We start from the raw sequence: 19,613 nt of genomic DNA, 5'->3' as shown, positions 1-19,613 counted from the left end.
TGGCGGCACCTTACAAAGCCCCAGAGCTCTTTGGCGCCGCACTGGAACCATTACTAGTGGAGGGGAAGGACAAGAGAAAGATCCTCCCATCGACCTACCGCCGCCAAGAACGCCGCTACACTCCTTACCCGCTACAACAGCCCTTTCGTGCCAGCGCAGGACCCAGGGGGTCCTCTGCTCATCGCCCCCTCTATCAGGGAGGAGACAGATTCCAGGACCGGCAGCAGTTCCGAGACCGAGGGCGAAACCAGCAGCCAAGGCGAAACTTCCGTGGTGCCGGGCCGAAGCCAGCCAAACGGGGGAAGTGACTCCAGGCTCGCAGGCCCCATAGGGGGAAGGCTCATTCACTTCCACCAGCAATGGGCCAAATCAACTTCGGACTCCTGGGTAAGGCGTACGACTGGTTCGGGTCTCTCTATCGAATTCTCCGGTCAGCCGCCCCATCGATTTGTCCACTGTCCAATACCCCGCTCCGCAGAACAGCGGAACTTAATGTCCCAGGAGATAGAACACCTCCTGGAAGTCAAGGCCATCGAAGCAGTGCCGCACGCCCAGAGGGGTTCCGGGTTCTACTCAACCCTCTTCCTAGTACCCAAGAACTCCGGGGGCTGGAGGGGCATACTAAATCTAAAGCGGCTAAACCTGTCGGTTCAATACCACAGGTTCAAAATGCACTCCCTAAAGTCCATCCTAGCGGGGGTGAGACGGGGCGACTTGCTCCAATCGGTCGACCTCCGGGAGGCCTATCTTCACGTGCCCATTCACCCGGGGCACAGGCAGTTCCTGAGATTCGAATTCGCGGGAGCTCATTACCAGTACCGGGCGATGCCATTCGGACTTTCGTCAGCCCCCCGCACCTTTACCAAACTGGTGGCGGTGGTAGCGGCCAGGCTTCGAACCATCCCGATCCGGTTGCTCTGCTACCTGGACGACATCCTGATCCTGTCTTCCACCCGAGATCAGGCCACCGAAGACATGAGGAGAGTCCTGCAGGTCTTCCAGGATCACGGCTTCACCATAAACTTCGAAAAGAGTCATCTGCAGCCCACCACCAGACTACTTCACCTGGGGGCACTGATAGACTCAGCCAACGGTCAGGTTTACCTATCACCGGACAGAGCCCAGAGCATCCGCACTCTGATTCAACAGGTCCTGTCGAGGAGGAGAGTTGCCCTAATCTGTCTTTCTTGCCTTCTCGGAAAGATGGTATCCTGCTTCGGCATCGTTCCGTGGGCACGCAGACATTCGAGACCTCTGCAGTGGTTTTTGCTCCCCTTTCAGCGGGCAGGCAGGGCCAACTCCAAACGGGCAGTACTCCTCACCCTTCAGGTCCGCCAGTCCCTCAGGTGGTGGACATCGCCTTCGCTTCTCAAGGGGTCCAGTTTCCTAGAGCCGGACCGACTGATCATCACCACCGACGCAAGTCTTCGAGGGTGGGGAGCCCACCTCCACAACCTGGCGGCACAGGGACAGTGGTCCCGGCGGGAGAGTCAGTGCAGCATCAATCTTCTGGAACTTCGGGCGATCAAACTGGCCCTTCAGGAGTTCCATTCGACAGTGCGAGGACATCACGTTCTGATCCTGACCGACAACATCTCGGCCAAAGCGCACGTCAACAGGGAAGGGGGCACAAGGTCCCGCACCCTGATGCGAGAGGCCGCCGATCTCTTCAACTGGGCAGAGAACCACCTTCTTTCGATCAGGGCGGATCACATCTCGGGGGCATCCAATGTCAGAGCAGACTGGCTCAGCAGAGAGACCATAGACCAAGCAGAATGGCAGCTCCATCCACAACTGTTCCGGGAGCTTGCCTCACGCTTCGGGAGCCCGGAGGTGGATCTCTTTGCAACCCCGGCCAACGCTCAGCTTCCCCGTTTCGTGTCGCGCTACCCGACACCTCTGGCAGAAGACCACGACGCGTTGCGCTGCAGGTGGCCCGAGGGTCTCCTGTACGCGTTCCCACCACTGCCTCTAATTCCCCGCCTCATCCGAAAACTGCTATCGGAGAAGGCCGACCTGCTCCTGGTAGCCCCGAACTGGCCCCGGCGGCCGTGGTATGCCGACCTAGTGGCGCTCTCCGTGGACCAACCATGGGTGATCCCACCACGGCGACTCGTCCTTCGCCAGGGGGAGGTCACGCACCCAGAGCCCCAGTGGCTACAATTAGCCGTCTGGCATTTGAACGCGTCATCCTGAAAAAGGACAACCTACCAGATGAGGTCGTGGCCACCATCCAAGCGGCTAGACGTCCGTCTACAACCCGCATCTACGAGGCGTCTTGGCAGGCGTTCTGTCGCTGGAGTACCCGACAACACACCGATCCGACATCAGCTGAGGTGCGTGACATCCTGCAATTTCTTCAAGCTGGCCTTGACAGGGGCCTGACCCCCGCAACTTTACGAAGGCAGACAGCTGCCCTATCAACGGTCATCACTTGCCCCCCGTACCAGTCTCTCGCGCACCACCCGCGCATCAAGGGGTTTCTACATGGGGCCACAAACCTTCGACCCCCGGCAGTGCATCGGTACCCATCATGGGACTTGACTCTGGTTCTGCGGGCGCTGACTGGACCCCCCTTCGAACCCCTAGACTCAGCCTCGCTCAAGTACCTCTCATTTAAGGTGACCTTCTTGCTGGCAATCACCTCCGCGAGAAGAGTCTCAGAGATAGCGGCCCTCTCAGTCCGCAAGGATTTATGCATATTTCGTGAATCCACGGTGACGCTACGCCTCGACCCGGCTTTCATCCCGAAGGTCAACTCGTGGTTCCATCGGGCCCAGGAACTCATCCTGCCTGATTTCTGTCCTTCACCCCGAGATGCTAGGGAGGAGAGGTGGCACACGTTGGACGTCCGACGTGCTATCCGCATCTACATCCGTCGGACCAAGTCCTATCGCCGGACCGAGGGTCTCCTGGTTTCCTTTAGTCCGAGGTCCATGGGTCAGAAGGTATCACCAGCCACGGTCAGCAGATGGATTAAGGCCTGCATCGCTATGGCCTACGATTCAAGCTCCAGGCCGGCACCGGGCAGAATCCTCCCCCACTCTACCCGCAGTGCGGCCACGTCGGCGGCCTGGGCTACTCAAGCTTCGGTAGCGGACATCTGCAGGGCGGCGACCTGGTCGTCCCTCACACCGTTCATTCGCCACTACAAGATCGATGTGTACAACTCCGCTGAGGCGGCCTTTGGCCGCAGAGTACTTCAGAAAGTGGTGTCGGAGGACAACGATGGAGACAGTCAGCATCCCGCCCAGGGGATTTGAGCTTGGGTATATCCCATGCATGGATAGTGGGAGCAGCGCACAGGAAAATGGACGTTGTCTTACCTGAACGTCCTTTTTCTGGGCGCTGCGTACACTATCCATAACCCTCCCTCTTGGGCTGACTGCTCACCTGGTGACTGTTGATCTTTTTCGTTCCTGTTATCAAGTTGGTGTTAATAAAGTTGAGTTTGTTAACGTTACTCTTAGTGGACTCCTTGTTAGCTGCGCCTTTCGTTCAGACTGGGGGATCATGGGTACAGAGGCGTGGCTAGGGGGCGGAAAGGGGAAGAGCCTTCTGTTTCTTTCACTCAGTTGTTGCCAAATACTGAAGTATTAACCATGCATGGATAGTGTACGCAGCGCCCAGAAAAAGGACGTTCAGGTAAGACAACGTCCATTCTTCTGTTTGGACTTCGCTTTAAACAGCAAAAATGATGACAACCTCAGAATGACAACCTACCGTATTTTTCAGAGTATAAGACGCTCCAGATTATAAAACACACCTATCTTTTTTGGGGAGGAAAACAAGATATACGCTAATGCATGGATATGGGAAATAATATGAAATTTTACCAGTTTGGAACTGTTTTAAGTTTTTTCCTTTGCATAGATTGGTATTGTAATCAGAATCAGTAAATTATTCAGCATGCAATCTTTATTTTCCTTCAGGTAACATTTTAATTAAGTTACTGAAATGCTTTTTAAATTACAGCTAATTGTTGATTCTAGACAGAAATTTTACAACAAAAGGACACAAAGAAGAAAATAAGACCATAAAACACTCACAATAACTCTGCCTCTGCCTCCCAGTTTGCCTCGTTGCAGCAAACAGCCTGCTTTAGTTTCATTTTCAGCACAAAAAAAAAAAAAACTGCCTCCCAGCAATTTGCCTGCTTGCAGCAAGCAGTGGAGGCCCGCATAGCAATAGGCCATGGCAATCTGCAGCCTAAAACAGCTTAGGGTCGGGAGGCCGATCAAACCGACAATCAGCTGCTTGTGCTAATCAGGCTGTGCTGAAGCTAAAATGGGCTGTTTTGCTGTTTGTTGCTTGCTGCAAGGAGGTAAATTGCTGGGAGGCAGAGGCCAAAGGGTGGGGGCCGGTGGGTGGGCGGGGCTACATTCGGAGTATAAGACGCACCAAAATTGTGTGTGTGTATATATATATATAAATATTATATATATGTATGTATGTATGTATGTATATATGTATGTATATATGTATATATGTATGTATGTATATATATATATATATATATATATATATATATATGTATGTATGTATGTATGTATATATGTATGTATATATGTATGTATATATGTATGTATATATATATATATATATATATATATATATATATATATATATATATATATATATATATATATATATATATATAGTGTCTAATTCTTCTGGGCTTCAAGGATGAAACTTCCATCGTAGGTTGCATTCCAAGAGCAACAGCATAACAAAGTTGCTCTCTTTATTTTCAGACTCTGGCGGGCTGGTGTGGGAAGTTTGCTCCCTTTGAGATCAAGGAGAACATGGTCCTTGCTCCGCTTTGCCGGGTGCCCTTCGATCAGGAGCTCTCCGACCGGATGGACCTCTCCGTGGAAGAGCAGAGCTGCGAGCTTTCTTTCCTGGAAGAGCTGAAGAGTCGGGATGCTAGGAGATCAGAGCCCATCCTTGCTTTCAGCCCCAGCGCCGACGGGATTAACAGGTTAGCTGCTCTTTTCGGAAAGGAGGTCTGTCCTGGGACAGATGTGGCTTTAGCAAAACACTTTGGATGAAAATCAGGAATAAAAGGACAAGCTGCTGTGCCCATAAGAACTTGTTACCCAAAGTAGGAACAAATGGGAATAAATGGACTTTCTGGTTCTTCTTTGAAGACGTTACGTTTCGCTTCTCATCCCAGAAGCTTCTTCAGCTCTGACTGAATGGTGAGGAACGGAAGGATTTACACTCCTTGCAGACAGCTGGTCATTTGCATCCTTGGAGAGAGTCGTTGAGGCTACTTGGAGGTTAATTTGTGTCCTCAGGGTCACCTGAGTGGTGCAAATGGGTGGGGAGCCTTCTTGGAACAGTGGACAGGACTGTTGTAGACTGGAGATGGATGATAGCAATAGCACTTAGACTTATATACTGCTTCACAGTGCTTTTACAGCCCCTCTCTAAGAGGTTTAAAGAGTCAGCCTCTGGCCCCCAACAATCTGGGTCCTCATTTTACCCACCTCGGAAGGACGGAAGGCTGAGTCAACCTTGAGCCAGTCAGAATCGAACTGCCAAACTGCCGGCAGTCAGCAGAAGTAGCCTGCAGTCCTGCATTCTAAGCACTGCGTCACCATAGGTGATGACGTATCCCTCCCCATCTGTCTTCAAAAAAAACCCAAGAAAGTCCAGTTGCCTCTTGATTTAAAAAAAAAAAAAAAAAGCACCGTTGGGACAACCATGGCCTAGATCAAGGGGTGGGCAACTATGACCCTTTTATGACTTGTGGACTTCAACTCCCAGAATTCCTGAGCCAGCCATGTTAGCTCAGGAATTCTGGGAATTGAAGTCCACAAGTCATAAAAGGGCCATCATTGCCCACCTCTGGCCTAGATGACTGAGAATCTCCATAGACAATCGATGGAAATACATTCGCCTGACGTTGAGAGTGCACTGCGTATATCGCTCGGGTGCGAGGACCCATTTCAAGATGCCTCCCCCTTGCTCAACTTTTAAACTTCGGCTTGTCTTGGTTGCAAGCACCCTGCTGTGCACTCACAACTTCCCTGCTGAAAGAGGGTGTGCTATTGTGATCCCTTAATCCTTAGTCATCCTGCCCAGATGTTTTCACGGCAGGGGGCATTTCTGGCATTTCTATGCATCCAGTATAGAAAGCTTTAGTGTCCCCTCCCTCTCACTGCTCTATCTCCCAGTTCCCCCATTCCTCTTTGATCTGGGGTGGTTTGCAGGACACCCGGTTTCCTTAACTTTCACTCACTCCTTCTAGCTGTGACACAATCCCACCAGTTCAGTTTTAATTGAAGCTTCTCTACAGAAGTGGACAAAAGTCCTTTTCTTGTTAGTCAGGCATTATTATCCTAGTACTAATTAGAAACTTCATTTCAGTGGAGATCAAGGAAGATTTTCAGCTTCCCCCCTCCCTCCCTCCCTTCCTTTCTTTTGGTGTCTTAAAACCCTGGTGGGCGACACCAAATATTGAGTGCCCTATTTTTATTTTATTTTTTTGTTCAAAAGCGATGTGGTCATTGTGAGTAGCAACCAGGCAGAAGATGCGCCCGAAAGGAAGAAATTTGGCAGAATGAAACTCCTGCAGTTCTGTGAGAATCACCGGCCTGCCTACTGGGGCACATGGAACAAGAGAACTTCTGCAATAAGGCCCAGAAACCCTTGGGCCAAAGATGTGGTAAGCTGGGAACATTACATCACCTTCAAGCAGGTTAAAGCCAAGCGGGTATCGATGGGAGGAGATGGCAGTAAATCTTAGCGGAAAGAAAGCATCCTATGCTGGCTGGGGAATTCTGGGAGTTGAAATCCACACGTCTTAAAGTTGCCAAATTTGGAGACCTTTGGAATCTCGCACTAAGCAGCAGATGGAATAACAGAATAACATAGTTGGAGGGGACCTTGGAGGTCTTCTAGTCCAGCCCCCTGCTCAAGCAGGAGACCCTATACCAGTGGTTCTCAACCTTCCTAATGCCGCGACCCTTTAATACGGTTCCTCATGTTGTGGTGACCCCCAACCATAAAATTATTCCTAAAACCATTGAAAATATGTGTTTTCCGATGGTCTTAGGCGACCCCTGTGAAAGGGTCATTCGACCCCCAAAGGGGTCGCGACCCACAGGTTGAGAACCACTGCCCTATACCATATCAGACAAGTGGCTGTCCAGTCTCTTCTTAAAAACCTCCAGTGGTGAAGCACCCACAACTTCTGACAGCAAGCTTTTCTACTGGTTTTATTTATTTATTAGTTCGATTATGCCGCCCTTCTCCGGAGACTCAGGGCGGCTTACAATGCTTTAAGCAAAAGTCTTCATACTTTTGTATATACCTGCTTAGTAGGGCTTTTTTGCCCCCCCCCCAAGCGGTGTTCTATTGTATACTAAGTCAGCTTATTGCCCCCACAAACCGGGTCCTCATTTTACCTGCCTCAGAAGGATGGAAGGCTGAGTCAACCTTGAGCCTGGTGAGAATTGAACTCACAGTAATTGCAGGCAGCTGGCAGCTAAGTGCTACTTTAACAGCAGTTTTAGTCCGCTGCGCCACCAAGGCTCTTTGTTCTGTCAGGAAATTCCTCCTTAGTTCCAGATTGCTTCTCTCCTTGATTAGTTTCCATCCGTTGCTTCTTGTCCTGCCCTCAGGTGCTTTGGAGAATAGGTGGACCCCCTCTTCTTTGTGGCGGCCCATCAAATATTGGAATTCTTAGTTCTAGGATTCCGTGTTTCTATTTTGCCATTAATGCTGTTTGGAATCAGTCTCTATCCCCACCCCCTGTTGCACAGTCCTTCTGGAAGCTCTTCTTACTTAGTTTGCACTGTTCTTGCTTCTTTCCCTGCAGAAGCTCCTGGACTATGAAGTTGAGAGTGATGAAGAGTGGGAGGAGGAGGAACCGGGGGAGTCCCTCTCTCACAGCGAAGGGGTAAGACTAAGCCTTTTTCCTGAAGTAGCAACATGCCCCTCCTTCAATGACAAAACTCTTGGAAGACTAGTGGTTGAAATGTTGTGGGTAACATGGAGTGGTGCGGTGGCCTAGAGGTGGAGCTCTCGCCTCACAATCAGGAGGCTGTGAGTTCAATCCTAGGTAGGTAGAGGCAGATATTTCTCTCTCTGGGCACAATGAGAATGTATCTACTAGGGGCGGGGGGGACTCTGCATTGGCGACAGAAAGGGCATCCGGCCAGTAAACACTGTACATCCAGTTGCCCAGACTCCACCTGCAAGGGATTATGGGGTCGTTAAAAGAAGATGATGATGTTGCAGGTAACATCTGGAATCAGGCATACAAATGCCGTGCGGGTGGTTATGGGAGCAACATGGCACTCCCGTGTGACACCTCTCCTGCGCAAGCTGCACTGGCTCCCGGTGGTCTTCCGGGTGCACTTCAAGGTTTTGGTTACCACCTTTAGAGCGCTCCATGGCTTAGAACCTGGTTATTTACGGGACCGCCTACTACCACAAACAGCCTCCCACCGGCCGGTACGCTCTCATAGACAGGGGCTCCTTCAGGTGCCGTCAGCCAAACAATGTCGACTGGTGGCCCCTAGGGGGAGGGCCTTCTCTGTGGGGGCACCTACTATCTGGAATGAGCTCCCCCTGGAGATACGGAGGATCCCGGATCTGCGCACCTTCCGCCGTGCTTTGAAGACACTCCTATTCCAGCAGACCGGCCTGGCCTAATTCTCTCCCCTTTTAAATTTTTAAATTGAAATTTTAATTTGTTTTAAATTATTGAGAATTTTAATTGTCTCGGGCAAAATTATTTAATTTGGTTTTAATTATGTTTTTTAACTTTTGTATTTATGTGTTTTATTTTGTGCCTGTTCACCGCCCTGAGTCCTTCGGGAGTAGGGCGGTATACAAATTTAATAAAATGAAAATGAAAATGAAATTGGTCATCCACAGTTGGCCACATACCCCAATCTCTTGGCGCTCTGGGAGAAGATGATTGGAACAGTGTCTTAACAGAAATAGCCAGAAAGTTTTTTTTTTTCTTACATTAAATTGTGTCCAATTATCAGAGATTGCCTGGAGAAGTCCCCACAATTTTCTTGGCAAGGTTTTTCAGAAATGGTTTGCCACTGCCTCCTTGACGGAAACTGAAACCAGAAACCAGTTGGTTTTGTGTCTAAGCAGGACTAGAACTCGCAGTCTCCTGCTTTCTAGCCTGAGGCCTTAATCCCTATGCCTAACTGGCTCTCCAGCATAACTAATCTTGACCTGGCATCCATACATCTAGGGGTGAAAAACATACTATATGGATGGATGACTGCAAGGGCAATTCCTCCTTGTGAATCAAACCAGTTCTGATTTGTGACTTTTTCCAACTGCAGCTGCCCCATAATTGGAATCTATCTGTGTTCTTTAATCTCTGATATTCCTGAAGGACGGCACAGACCTTTTGAGAGAGGGGAGAAGGGGGAATTCGTTCCTAAATGTGAGAGATGCATTTCTTTCAAATACCCAGAAACCTCTTTTTTCCCCCAGTGTCATGTTTACAGTTTTTATTATAAAATACGAAAGCAAATAATAGGAAAAATGAGGGAGGGAAAGGGGAAAAGAGAAGTGTAGAGAAGAAAGGAAAAAAAGAAAGAAAAGGCATTGACTTCCAATTCCCTTTGGTCCGGTAGAATAAAATAATAACATCCAATCTCAACTTTTTACTTTTCCATAATAGTATAAAGTAGCCATTTCTATAACAACGAATCTATCTAATCGGTAAAATTCAAAATCAAAATTTCATCTCCCCCCTACCCCACCTCAAGCACAAAGTCCAGAAGTGGTTTCCAAGGAGAAACAAAAGTAATAGTGGTTTCTTTTTTTTCTTTGATCAAAACAGTCAATTTGGCCATCTCTGCTATCTTTTGCAGCCATTTGTCCATTGTGGGGATCGCAATGTCCTTCCATTTTTGCTGCATAAAGTAATCTTGTATGGAACATACAAAAATACCCACAAACATCTTGTCACAACCGAGAATGCCCTTTCCTTCCCAACCAGCCCTTTTTCGAAAGATCTGCCACTGAAGTTGTTCTGAGAAAAAAATGCTCTTCCAAAGCCACTTTGTAATCTCTCCCGGTTTTCTTGTCACTCAGGATGAGGAAGAAGATGGTGGAGAGGAGGAAGATGATGACGATGGCTTTTTTGTTCCCCACGGATACCTTTCGGAGGATGAAGGCGTGACTGAAGTAAGCCCCAAACGGAAGAGCGTTTTGCTAAGGCTAAGAGGCTGGAAAAATGAGCTAGGCAGTAGATGTTGGTCTACCTCAGCAGGTAGTCCTCGATTTACGACCACAGTTGAGACCAGAATTGATGTTGCTAAGTCGAGAAACTTGTTAAGTGAGTTTCGCCCGGTTTTACGAGTTTTCTTGCCACATTTGTTTATTATTTATTTATTTATTAGTTCGATTTATATGCCGCCCTTCTCTGGAGACTCAGGGCGGCTTACAATATGTTAAGCAATAGCCTTCATACTTTTGTATATACCTGCTTAGTAGGGCTTTTTGGCCCCCCCAAGCGGTGTTCTTTTTTTTATACAAAGTCAGCTTATTGCCCGCACAAACCGGGTCCTCATTTTACCTACCTCGGAAGGATGGAAGGCTGAGTCAACCTTGAGCCTGGTGAGATTTGAACTCGCCATAATTGCAGGCAGCTGGCAGCTAAGTGCTACTTTAACAGCAGTTTAGTCCGCTGCGCCACCAAGGCTCTTGGTGTGATTGTTAAGTGAATCACTGCAGTTCTTAAGTTACTCACACGGTTGTGAAGTGAATCTGGTGTCCCCGTTGACTTTGCTTGTCAGAAGGTCACAGAAAGTGATCACATGACCCTGGGGCACTGCAATCGTCATAAATATGAGTCAGTTCCCAAGCATCTTGATTTGGATCACGTGACCCTGGGGGGGGGATGCTGCAACGTCTGAATTTTGATCATGTGACTATGAGGGATGCTGTAATGAACCTGTGAAAAACAGTCCTAAGTCACTTTTTTTCAGTGCCGTTGTAACTTTGAACGGTCCCTAAACAAACTGTTGTAAGTCGAGGACTACCTGTAGCCCTCAGGACCGATAGCCAGAGACAACCTCTGTCAAAAGGCTGCCACTCAAACCTAAAACCCACAAATGTATTGCGCTTCTCTATTTGATTCTGCAGGAGTAGAATTAAGACTGAAAACAAAACGTAACAACAATCGTAAGCTTCAATGGATCACATGTATCAGATACATGATGGGAGTTTTTCCCAGTGTTTTTACATATGCACAATCATTATTGTGGGTGAGCTGATATCACAAGTAGCCCTTGATTTACTATAGTTCATCTAATGCAGTGTTTCTCAACCTTGGAAGCTTGAAGATGGGTGGACTTCAACTCCCAGAATCCCCCAGCCAGCAGTGCTGGCTGGGGGATTCTGGGAGTTGAAGTCCACCCATCTTCAAGCTACCAAGGTTGAGAAACACTGATCTAATGACTGTTCCAAATTAGAACAGCACTGAAAAAAGTGACTTATAACCATTTTTTCACATGGTCATTACAGCATCCCTCATAGTCACATGATCAAAATTCAGCCGCTTGGAAACTGACTCATTTATGATAATTGCATTGTCCCGGGGTCACGCGATCTACTTTTAAGATCTTTTTTAAAATATATATATATATATATAAGTTTTATTGTTTTTTTCTTTCACATTCATATTTTATGAACAGAGTCTTGACCGAATCATGTCTTATACAACTTGTCACATCCAAATACAATCTACATATTTCAATTTCTGCCAAAGTATTCTTTTTCCCTACTTTTTTATCTTGTCTTAATACCTTCTATACTTATTATGTAAACAGTATCATCATCCAATCCTAATTTCTGAACATTATTTCAATTAATTATATTATCTTATCCATTGCTAATCATACATATTCTCTTTCAACTTTGATATTAGTTCTTTCTAACCCTAACCCTTCTGATGAGCCAAGTCAACGGGGGAGCCAGATTCACTTAACAACCGTGTTACTAATTTAACAACTACAGTGATTCACTTAACAAAGTGTGGCAAGAAAGGTCATAAAATGGGGCAAAATTCACTTAATGTCTCACTGCCCTCTAACTCCTCTTCCAAGCCTAATTGCTTTTTCCGGTGAATTCCCCTGCATGACATGGCCAAAATCAGAGCCATTGACTCTTTATCTACCACCAATTAAGCAGTTCACATTCTTGTTTACGGAGGGCATGAAATAACACTTGTACTCATTGGAACAATCCTGGCTCCTGACATCAACTAGCTATAAGGTATATCCCTTCTTATGGATTCGTTTTAGGCATTATGAACTCGTTGAACATACGTAATATAGGTAGTCTTTGACTTAGGCTTAGTTTAAAATTATAATGGATCCTGAAAAATCTATCAGATTTTTTTTTTTTTAAATAATACAAAAAGCACACAATATCCCCTTCTGTTTTCCTCCTAAGCCAGGAGTGTCAAACTCAATTTCATTGAGGGCTGCATCAGGATTGTGTCGGGGGGGGAGAGGGGCAGTGTGGGCGTGGCCAGCTTGACGTCACTTCAGGGGGTGGGGGCTGTGGGGGCCCGAGTGCTCTGTCAGCGAAAATGGGCTCCCGGGCTCAGTTTTTGAGCACATGCAGACCTCCCAAGCTCAGTTTTCGCTGGCAGAGGCACTTGCGGGCCGGTCCTTCGCTGTTTCGAGGGCGGCCCTGCGGGCCAGATCTAAACACCCCACGGGCCATATCCGGCCCACGGGCCTTAAGTTTGACACCCCTGTCCTAAGCCATTTGAATACTATTCAAAATAACATAAGGAGTGAGTTCAATAGACAAAATCACTAAATTTTGCTAATAATTGTATAATTTGAAACCAGTTTTGGAAATCGAATTAACTGTGGTTTTAAATCTATAGAAATACAATTGTCATCGTCAGCCGTTCAGTCATGTCTGACCCTTCCTTCTGAGGTGGGTAAAATGAGGACCCAGATTGTTGGGGCCCATAGTCTGACTCTGTAAACCGCTTAGAGAGGGCTATAAAGCACTGTAAAGTGGTATATAAGTCTTACTGCTATTGCTAAACTCATCCCTCCCTCCCTCCTTATCCCAGGAATGCGATCCCGAAAACTACAAAGTCCGCCAGAAGCTGAAAGCCATGGAGTGGGACGAGTTGATCACCAAGGGGAAAAGATTCCGCATCCTGCAGCCGGTGAAGATCGGTTGCGTTTGGGAAGGCGAGCAGAACGGTGCCGTCACAATGGCAGAAATGGGAATCCTGCAGCAATTTACAGCTTCTGTTCTCGATTCCGGCTTTGCCGAGGAAGATTTGATAGAGAAAAGCAACAAAAAGAAAACAAAAGACCAAGAAAGTAAGTGGCGGGTAGATGGAGCAAAGAACCAGGGTCCCCTGCCCAGAATGAGGGTCTTTTTTGGAATGTGCGGTGACCGAATCTACGGGACCGCCTGCTACCACCAATAGCCTCCCACCGACCAGTACGCTCCCATAGAGAGGGGCTCCTCCGGGTGCCGTCGGCCAAACAATGTCGACTGGCGGCCCCCAGGGGGAGAGCCTTCTCTGTGGGGGCACCTACGATCTGGAACGAGCTCCCCCCCCCCCCCGAGATACGGAGGATTCCGGATCTACGCGCCTTCCGTCGCACGCTTAAGACGTTCCTATTCCAGCAAGCCGGCCTGACCTAAACTTCTCCACTTTTAAATGGGAATTTTAAATTTGGTTTTAAATTATTGGGGTTTTAAATATGGTTCAGCCAAATTTATTTAACTTGTTTTATTTCTATTTTAAATTTTGTATTTATATGTTTTATTTCATGGCTGTTCACCGCCCTGAGTCCTTCGGGAGTAGGGCGGTATACAAATTTAATAAAATGAAAAATGTAAAAAAAAAAATTTTGGCTTCTTATGTTGGTAGTTTAGACCTTCTCTTCGATGTCAAAAAGTAGCAATCAGTTTCACACTGCAGGTAGTCTTCGACTTACGACCACTGTTGAGCCCAAAGTTTCTGTTGCTAAACAAGATCATTGTTCAGTGAATTCTGCCCTATTTTACAACCTTTGTGTCCACAATTGTTAAGTGAATCACTGCAGTTGTTAAAGTTAGGAACAGGGTTGTTAAGTGAATCTAACTTCCCTCTTCTTTGCTTGCCACTTGTCTGAAATGATATAGGATCTCCTGCTTGAGCAGGGGGTTGGACTAGAAGACCTCCAGAAGGTCCCTTCTGTGTCCCACAATTATTCTGTGGCTTCTGTTTGCTCCAGCAGCCAGGGATGCCCTCAGTGTAACTAAGATTCTGTTTTTCACTCCATTTCAGTTTTGGCCCAGCTGCTTCCGCTACTTCACGGCAATGTGAACGGAAGCAAAGTCATCATTCAGGAGTTCCAGGAATGTTGCCGCTTGGCATTGCTGTCAGACCCCAATAGTCCGGCCTCCTCCCTGGGCAGCGGAGATGCCAGCCTCAAAGTCTCCCAAGGCCAGGCTCCGGCCTGCGAGAACACTGTTCCTTCCAAGGCCAGGCTGAAGAGGATCATCTCCGAGAACTCCGTCTACGAGAAGAGGCCCGAGTATCGGATGTGTTGGTACGTGCAATCCGAAGTCCTGAAGAACTTTGGCCAGGAGCATCTGCCCGTGCCTTGCCAGTGGAACTACATCACCCAGCTTCCATCCGTGGCCAAGGAAGAAGCGGGCAGTTTGCAAGGAGGGGCGGCAACCCAGACCCCCCCAGTCTCCGCAAAACGGAAGTCAACGCAAAGCATGTCAATAACCAAGTTCATGAGGAGACCTCCGGGGACCGAGCAGGTAAGGACAGGCTTCTGTACCCAAGTTAGTAACTTCCCCCTTGCTGGTTGTTAGCAAGCTGTGCCATCCTCGTTCTTTGCTTCACATTTTGTTTACCGACTGTGGCGGAGATTCTGACTCTCTGATCCGAAAAGCTGTGTCTAATTCACAGGCCGTGTACGGGCCACAACAGACTGTGATGGCAAACCTATTTATTTATTTATTTATTGGTTCGATTTATATGCCACCCTTCTCCGGAGACTCAGGGCGGCTTACAATGCGTTAAGCAATAGCCTTCATACTTTTGTATATACCTGCTTAGTAGGGCTTTCGCCCCCCCCTATAAAAAATTGTTCTTTTTTATACAAAGTCAGTTTATTGCCCCCACAATCCGGGTCCTCATTTTACCTACCTCGGAAGGATGGAAAGCTGAGTCAACCTTGAGCCTGGTGAGATTTGAACTTGCAGTAATTGCAGGCAGCTGGTGTTACTTAACAGCACTTTAGTCTGCTGCGCCACCAAGGCTCTTGTAATGGCATGCGTGACGGGTGGCACACAGAGCCCTCTCTGTGGGAATGCGCGCAGTGGCCAGTTAGTCTTCCGGGTTCCGGCGTGTTCATGCGCAGTGGCCAGCTGGTTTTTGCGTGAAGACCAGCTGATTGGAGCACATGCGCGTGCTGGAACCCGGAAGAGAGCAGCTGGCTGGCGCTCATGCATGTGACAGAACCCGGAAGAGCAGCTGGCCGCCGCACACATGCGCACCAGCCAGCTGCTCTCTTCCAGGTTCCAGCACACATGAGCCCCCGTTTCGGTGTTCAGTGTTGAAAAGGTTAGCCATCACTGACATAGGATATAAGTAGTCCTGGACTTACGACCACAATTGAGCCTCAGGTAATTAAGGTCGCAAAGCTAGTCATCGTGTGGACTGACCCAGCTTTGCCATCTTTATTTATTTATTGTGATGGTCATTAAGTGGACCCACTCCTCTTACAAGAAAGCCCCACACACAAGTCTCCTCTCTTGGCTCACTGTTTTATTGTATGGCCAATGGGCATAGTGAAGTAGTTACAGATAATTCTCAAGTTACGACCATAATTGAGCCCAGCAATTAAGACTGTAAGTCAGGGGTGTCAAACTTGATTTCATTGAGGGCCGCATCAGGGTTATATTTGATCTTGGGGAGCTGGGATGGGCGTGGCCAGCTTGACGTAACTCATTTCGGGAGCGCCTATGGTGGCCTGAGAACTCTGCCAGCGAAAATGGAACTCCGTTTTTGCTGGCTTAGGTACCACGGGCCGGTCCTTCACTGTTTCCAGGGTGCCCTCCCACCCCCGGGGTCAGATCTAAGCACCCCATGGGCAGGGTCTAACCCGCTGGCCTTGAATTTGACACCCCTGCTGTAAGTCATGACAGTCATTGAATGGGTCATCGTAAGACCGGGTTCCAATTTTGCCATCTACTTTGGGTACGAAAAACTCAGATCCGGCTTTGCTTCGGTATAACCACTTGGCTTTAGTAGAGTCTATTTTCACTAACAATGGCTTCGAGAGCCTTTCTTTCCCAAGTTGGAAGGACTGATGCCAACGTTTGACATGCCTCTTTTGTTCAAGGCGGAAATGACAGAGATGGATGGATTTCAGGCAGACACCGAGGAGGAAGACGACGACGACTGCGTCATCATAGATGTACAGCCAAGCCAAGACAAGCTGGCTAATGCAGGTAGATCCTTGCTTGTTCAAAGTCCCCCAGTCGGAGGGGGAAAACCAAGCTGGCTAAACATCAGTGTTGCATGGAGACAATTCCATCAGACCCAACTAAGTTGAGAAAGACCTCTAACCCAAACTAGTTGAGACCCTCTGCCAGTCCCAGAACAATAACTTGTATTAAACCAGAATGTCAGTTTGGTGTGGTGGTCGAAAGTACAGAAACCAGGAGGCTGCGAGTTCTGGTCCTGCCTTAGGCATGAAGTCAATTAGCTGTCCTTGGGCCAGTCCCCCTCTCTCAGCCCCATAAAGCAGGCAAGGGCAAAGCCACTTGCCATGGGGTGAAATGCTATCGGTTCGCACCGGTTTTGGCGAACTGGTTGCAGAGGCAGCACAAGGCTCCATCCACCCGCCGGGATGTCGTTACTTCCTGATTTTAACCAGGAAGTAACCTGTTTTTTACCCTCTGTGCATGCACAGAGGGTCCAAGGGCGCATGTGATGCGAGCGCACGGCACATGCACTTCCAAACCGGTAGGGAAGGTAAGTCGATTTCACCCCTGCACTTGCCCAAATCTTGCAAAGAAGCCTGAATACTGGTTAGTCCAGGTGGTCACCAGGACTCCAGAGTCACTCAAGACAGTAAAGAAAATTGGAAATAAACAAGAAATAAACCCCAGTTCAATTACATTCAAAACATGGATGGAATTTTTTCATCTTAGCTGCAACCGTCCGTCATCTTTTCAGAAACGGCTTTCAATATTCAATAAGCAGTGATAGTTTTAAAAAAAAATTGCCACTGCCTCACGAAAAGCAGGATATTCCTTCAAGGTGTAGTGGTTAAGGTGTCCAGAAACAGGAGTTATAGTCCTGGATGAAAGCCAGCTGGGTGATTCTGAGCCAATCTCCAGGAGACAGCGAGTTCTAGTTCTTCTTTAGACGTGAAAGCCAGCTGGGTGACTTTGGGCCAGTCACCAGGAGACTCTGAGTTCCAGTCCCATCTTACGCATGAAATCCCCCCCCCCCAGGTGACTGGACTCACTACTCTCAGCCCAGCCCACCTCACAGGATTGTTGTGAAGAATATAGAAGGAATGTTACAGATGTCTACCACCTTGAGTTGCTTATAATAGGTCGTCCCAAAGGTACTTTTTTCAGGAGGCAACTGGATTTTGTTTTTTCTTTGAAGATGTGACCCCGAGGACACAGACAAACCTCCAAGTGGCCTCAATGACCCTCAATGACTCTCCAATTTTGGCAACTTTAAGCCTGGCAGACCAACTCCCAGAATTCCCCAGCCAGCTTTGAGGTCCGCCAGGCTTAAAGTTGCCAAGGTTGGAGACCCCTGCTCTAAAAGGATGCAAATGACCAATTGTCTGCAAGGAATATAAATCCTTCCATTTCCCCACCATCCAGTCAGAGCTGAAGAAGCTTCTTGGATGAGAAGCGAAATGTCTTCAAAAGAAAAAAACCCGAAAGTCCGGTTGCCTCTTGAAAAAAAGCACCTTTTGGGACAATGGATGACGGAGAATCTCCATAGACTCTTATAATAGGCCCTGCTACACAGCAAGCTTCAACAGGGCTATGTTCTGACCCAGCTCCCCAAACACGACAAACCCTCTTTTTTTTTTTTTTAAATTTGATTTATATGCCGCCCTTCTCCGGAGACTCAGGGCGGCTTACAATGTGTTAAGCAATAGCCTTCATCCTTTTGTATATTTATACAAAGTCAGCTTATTGCCCCCACAAACTGGGTCCTCAATTCACCTACCTTAGAAAGGATGGAAGGCTGAGTCAACCTTGAGCCTGGCGAGATTCAAACCTGCAGTAATTGCAGACAGCTGTGTTAATAACAGGGTGCTTTAAACCACTGTACTACCAAGGCTCTTGATGTGCTACTACCAGTTTCTTGAGGTGAACTCAAAAGATTCCTTTAATTAGGAGTGCCGGCAGCCCCGTCAAAAAGTTTCTCTCAACATAGGCTAACAAGTCCATCCAGCCGGAAGATGAATAGTTGTCTGCCACACCTATTCATCTTCAACCCCCCCCTGCCTTTTATGCCCAGAGTTAGGGTGGGGCTTCGCTAGCAGCGGTGGCTCTTCCATCCCAAGGACCAGCCCATACATTTCCACTGCTCTCCTCTCCTCTGCCTTCTGTGCAGCCATGTGTCAGGCACTGGACCCAGCTGTTCCTCCTCTTCTTATCAGCCACCTCCAGACCTGGGGGCTGTTGACTCTCCATCTGAGGGCTGACAGACGGCCCAGGCTCTGCCAGCTCCATTCCCTCTTCCCGCTCAGAGCTCCCAGTTTGCCCTGATGCTGACCTTGACTCCCACACCTCCTCCTCCTCCTGCCGGGCCGGCAGCCGACAAGCCACAAGTGGCTAGTAGAATAGAAGCAGCATTCTCTCTCGCATCGATCTCCCATATTTATATTCAAGTTTTCTCATTTTCACAACGGGTGCCCTGGCAAAGAATCCGGTCTTCCCCCTCTGTGCCTTACAGAAACGGGGAAGCCGTTGTTTTAAGTGAAACCGTTGTGTCTTTGCAGCACCCGAACAGACGACTTCCGAAGCAGAGCCAGCCGCCACGGCTACCAGCAACTTCCCGAACACCTTTTGATATACGCATCCCTATTCTTTCCCCCTCCCTTTTGTACGTATGTAGAATTCTTTTAGCTTATTGTAAAACCCTCGTGTATCTTTTTTTTTTTTTTTTGTACGAGATACTTGAACATACTGTGTTCCTTGTAAAGAGAAGACAGCACTTTGTTCGGCTCCTCCACCAGTTCCACCAAACTGGTGGAAGCTCAAGACATATTTTTTAGGGGGTGGGGGGGGTGTAGGTGAATAAAAACATAGGGCATATAATCTCTTCTAATAAAAGCATTATTGAATTTTTGAGGGGCTCAGTAGGTGGTGCCGTGATTCTTTTTTTTTTTTTTTCACCTGAATTTGAAAGTGTTTAATTTTGGGGTTTATTATGGCTGCTCATATGACATCTAAAATAGAGGTCTCTGGGGCGCTAGCTAAGCTTGGCTGTTTTCTTGAAGATGTTTCATGACCCAACTAGGTAACATCAATGCTCAAAGGGTGTGTGGTGTTTGCTCTCTCTATAAACAAGTGGCTTGTCCCGTCAGTATTGGTGG

The 19,613-nt window shown here is 47.9% G+C and overlaps 1 protein-coding gene across 2 annotated transcripts in view; it reads left to right on the top strand.

Annotated features, from left to right (window-relative positions):
- Window positions 1-19,366, top strand: part of CHAF1A (chromatin assembly factor 1 subunit A) — a 40,827-nt gene extending 21,461 nt beyond the window's left edge. For both annotated transcript variants that reach the window (XM_087894509.1, XM_087894518.1), the window contains 8 exons: window positions 4,755-4,981; window positions 6,505-6,673; window positions 7,829-7,909; window positions 10,081-10,173; window positions 13,085-13,343; window positions 14,303-14,787; window positions 16,377-16,485; window positions 19,017-19,366. In XM_087894509.1, coding sequence (XP_087750635.1) covers window positions 4,755-4,981; window positions 6,505-6,673; window positions 7,829-7,909; window positions 10,081-10,173; window positions 13,085-13,343; window positions 14,303-14,787; window positions 16,377-16,485; window positions 19,017-19,087 — 1,494 coding nt within the window. In that variant the 3' untranslated portion in view covers window positions 19,088-19,366. The remainder of the gene's footprint in view (window positions 1-4,754; window positions 4,982-6,504; window positions 6,674-7,828; window positions 7,910-10,080; window positions 10,174-13,084; window positions 13,344-14,302; window positions 14,788-16,376; window positions 16,486-19,016) is intronic.
- Window positions 19,367-19,613: the final 247 nt, after the last annotated feature.

Source organism: Pantherophis guttatus, chromosome 1 (assembly GCF_059756535.1).
Source record: "Pantherophis guttatus breed Tessera chromosome 1, ASM5975653v1, whole genome shotgun sequence".
NCBI lineage: Eukaryota > Metazoa > Chordata > Lepidosauria > Squamata > Colubridae > Pantherophis > Pantherophis guttatus.
The sequence above is the reverse complement of the archived record's forward strand: the minus strand, read 5'-3'. Positions and strand labels throughout refer to the sequence as shown.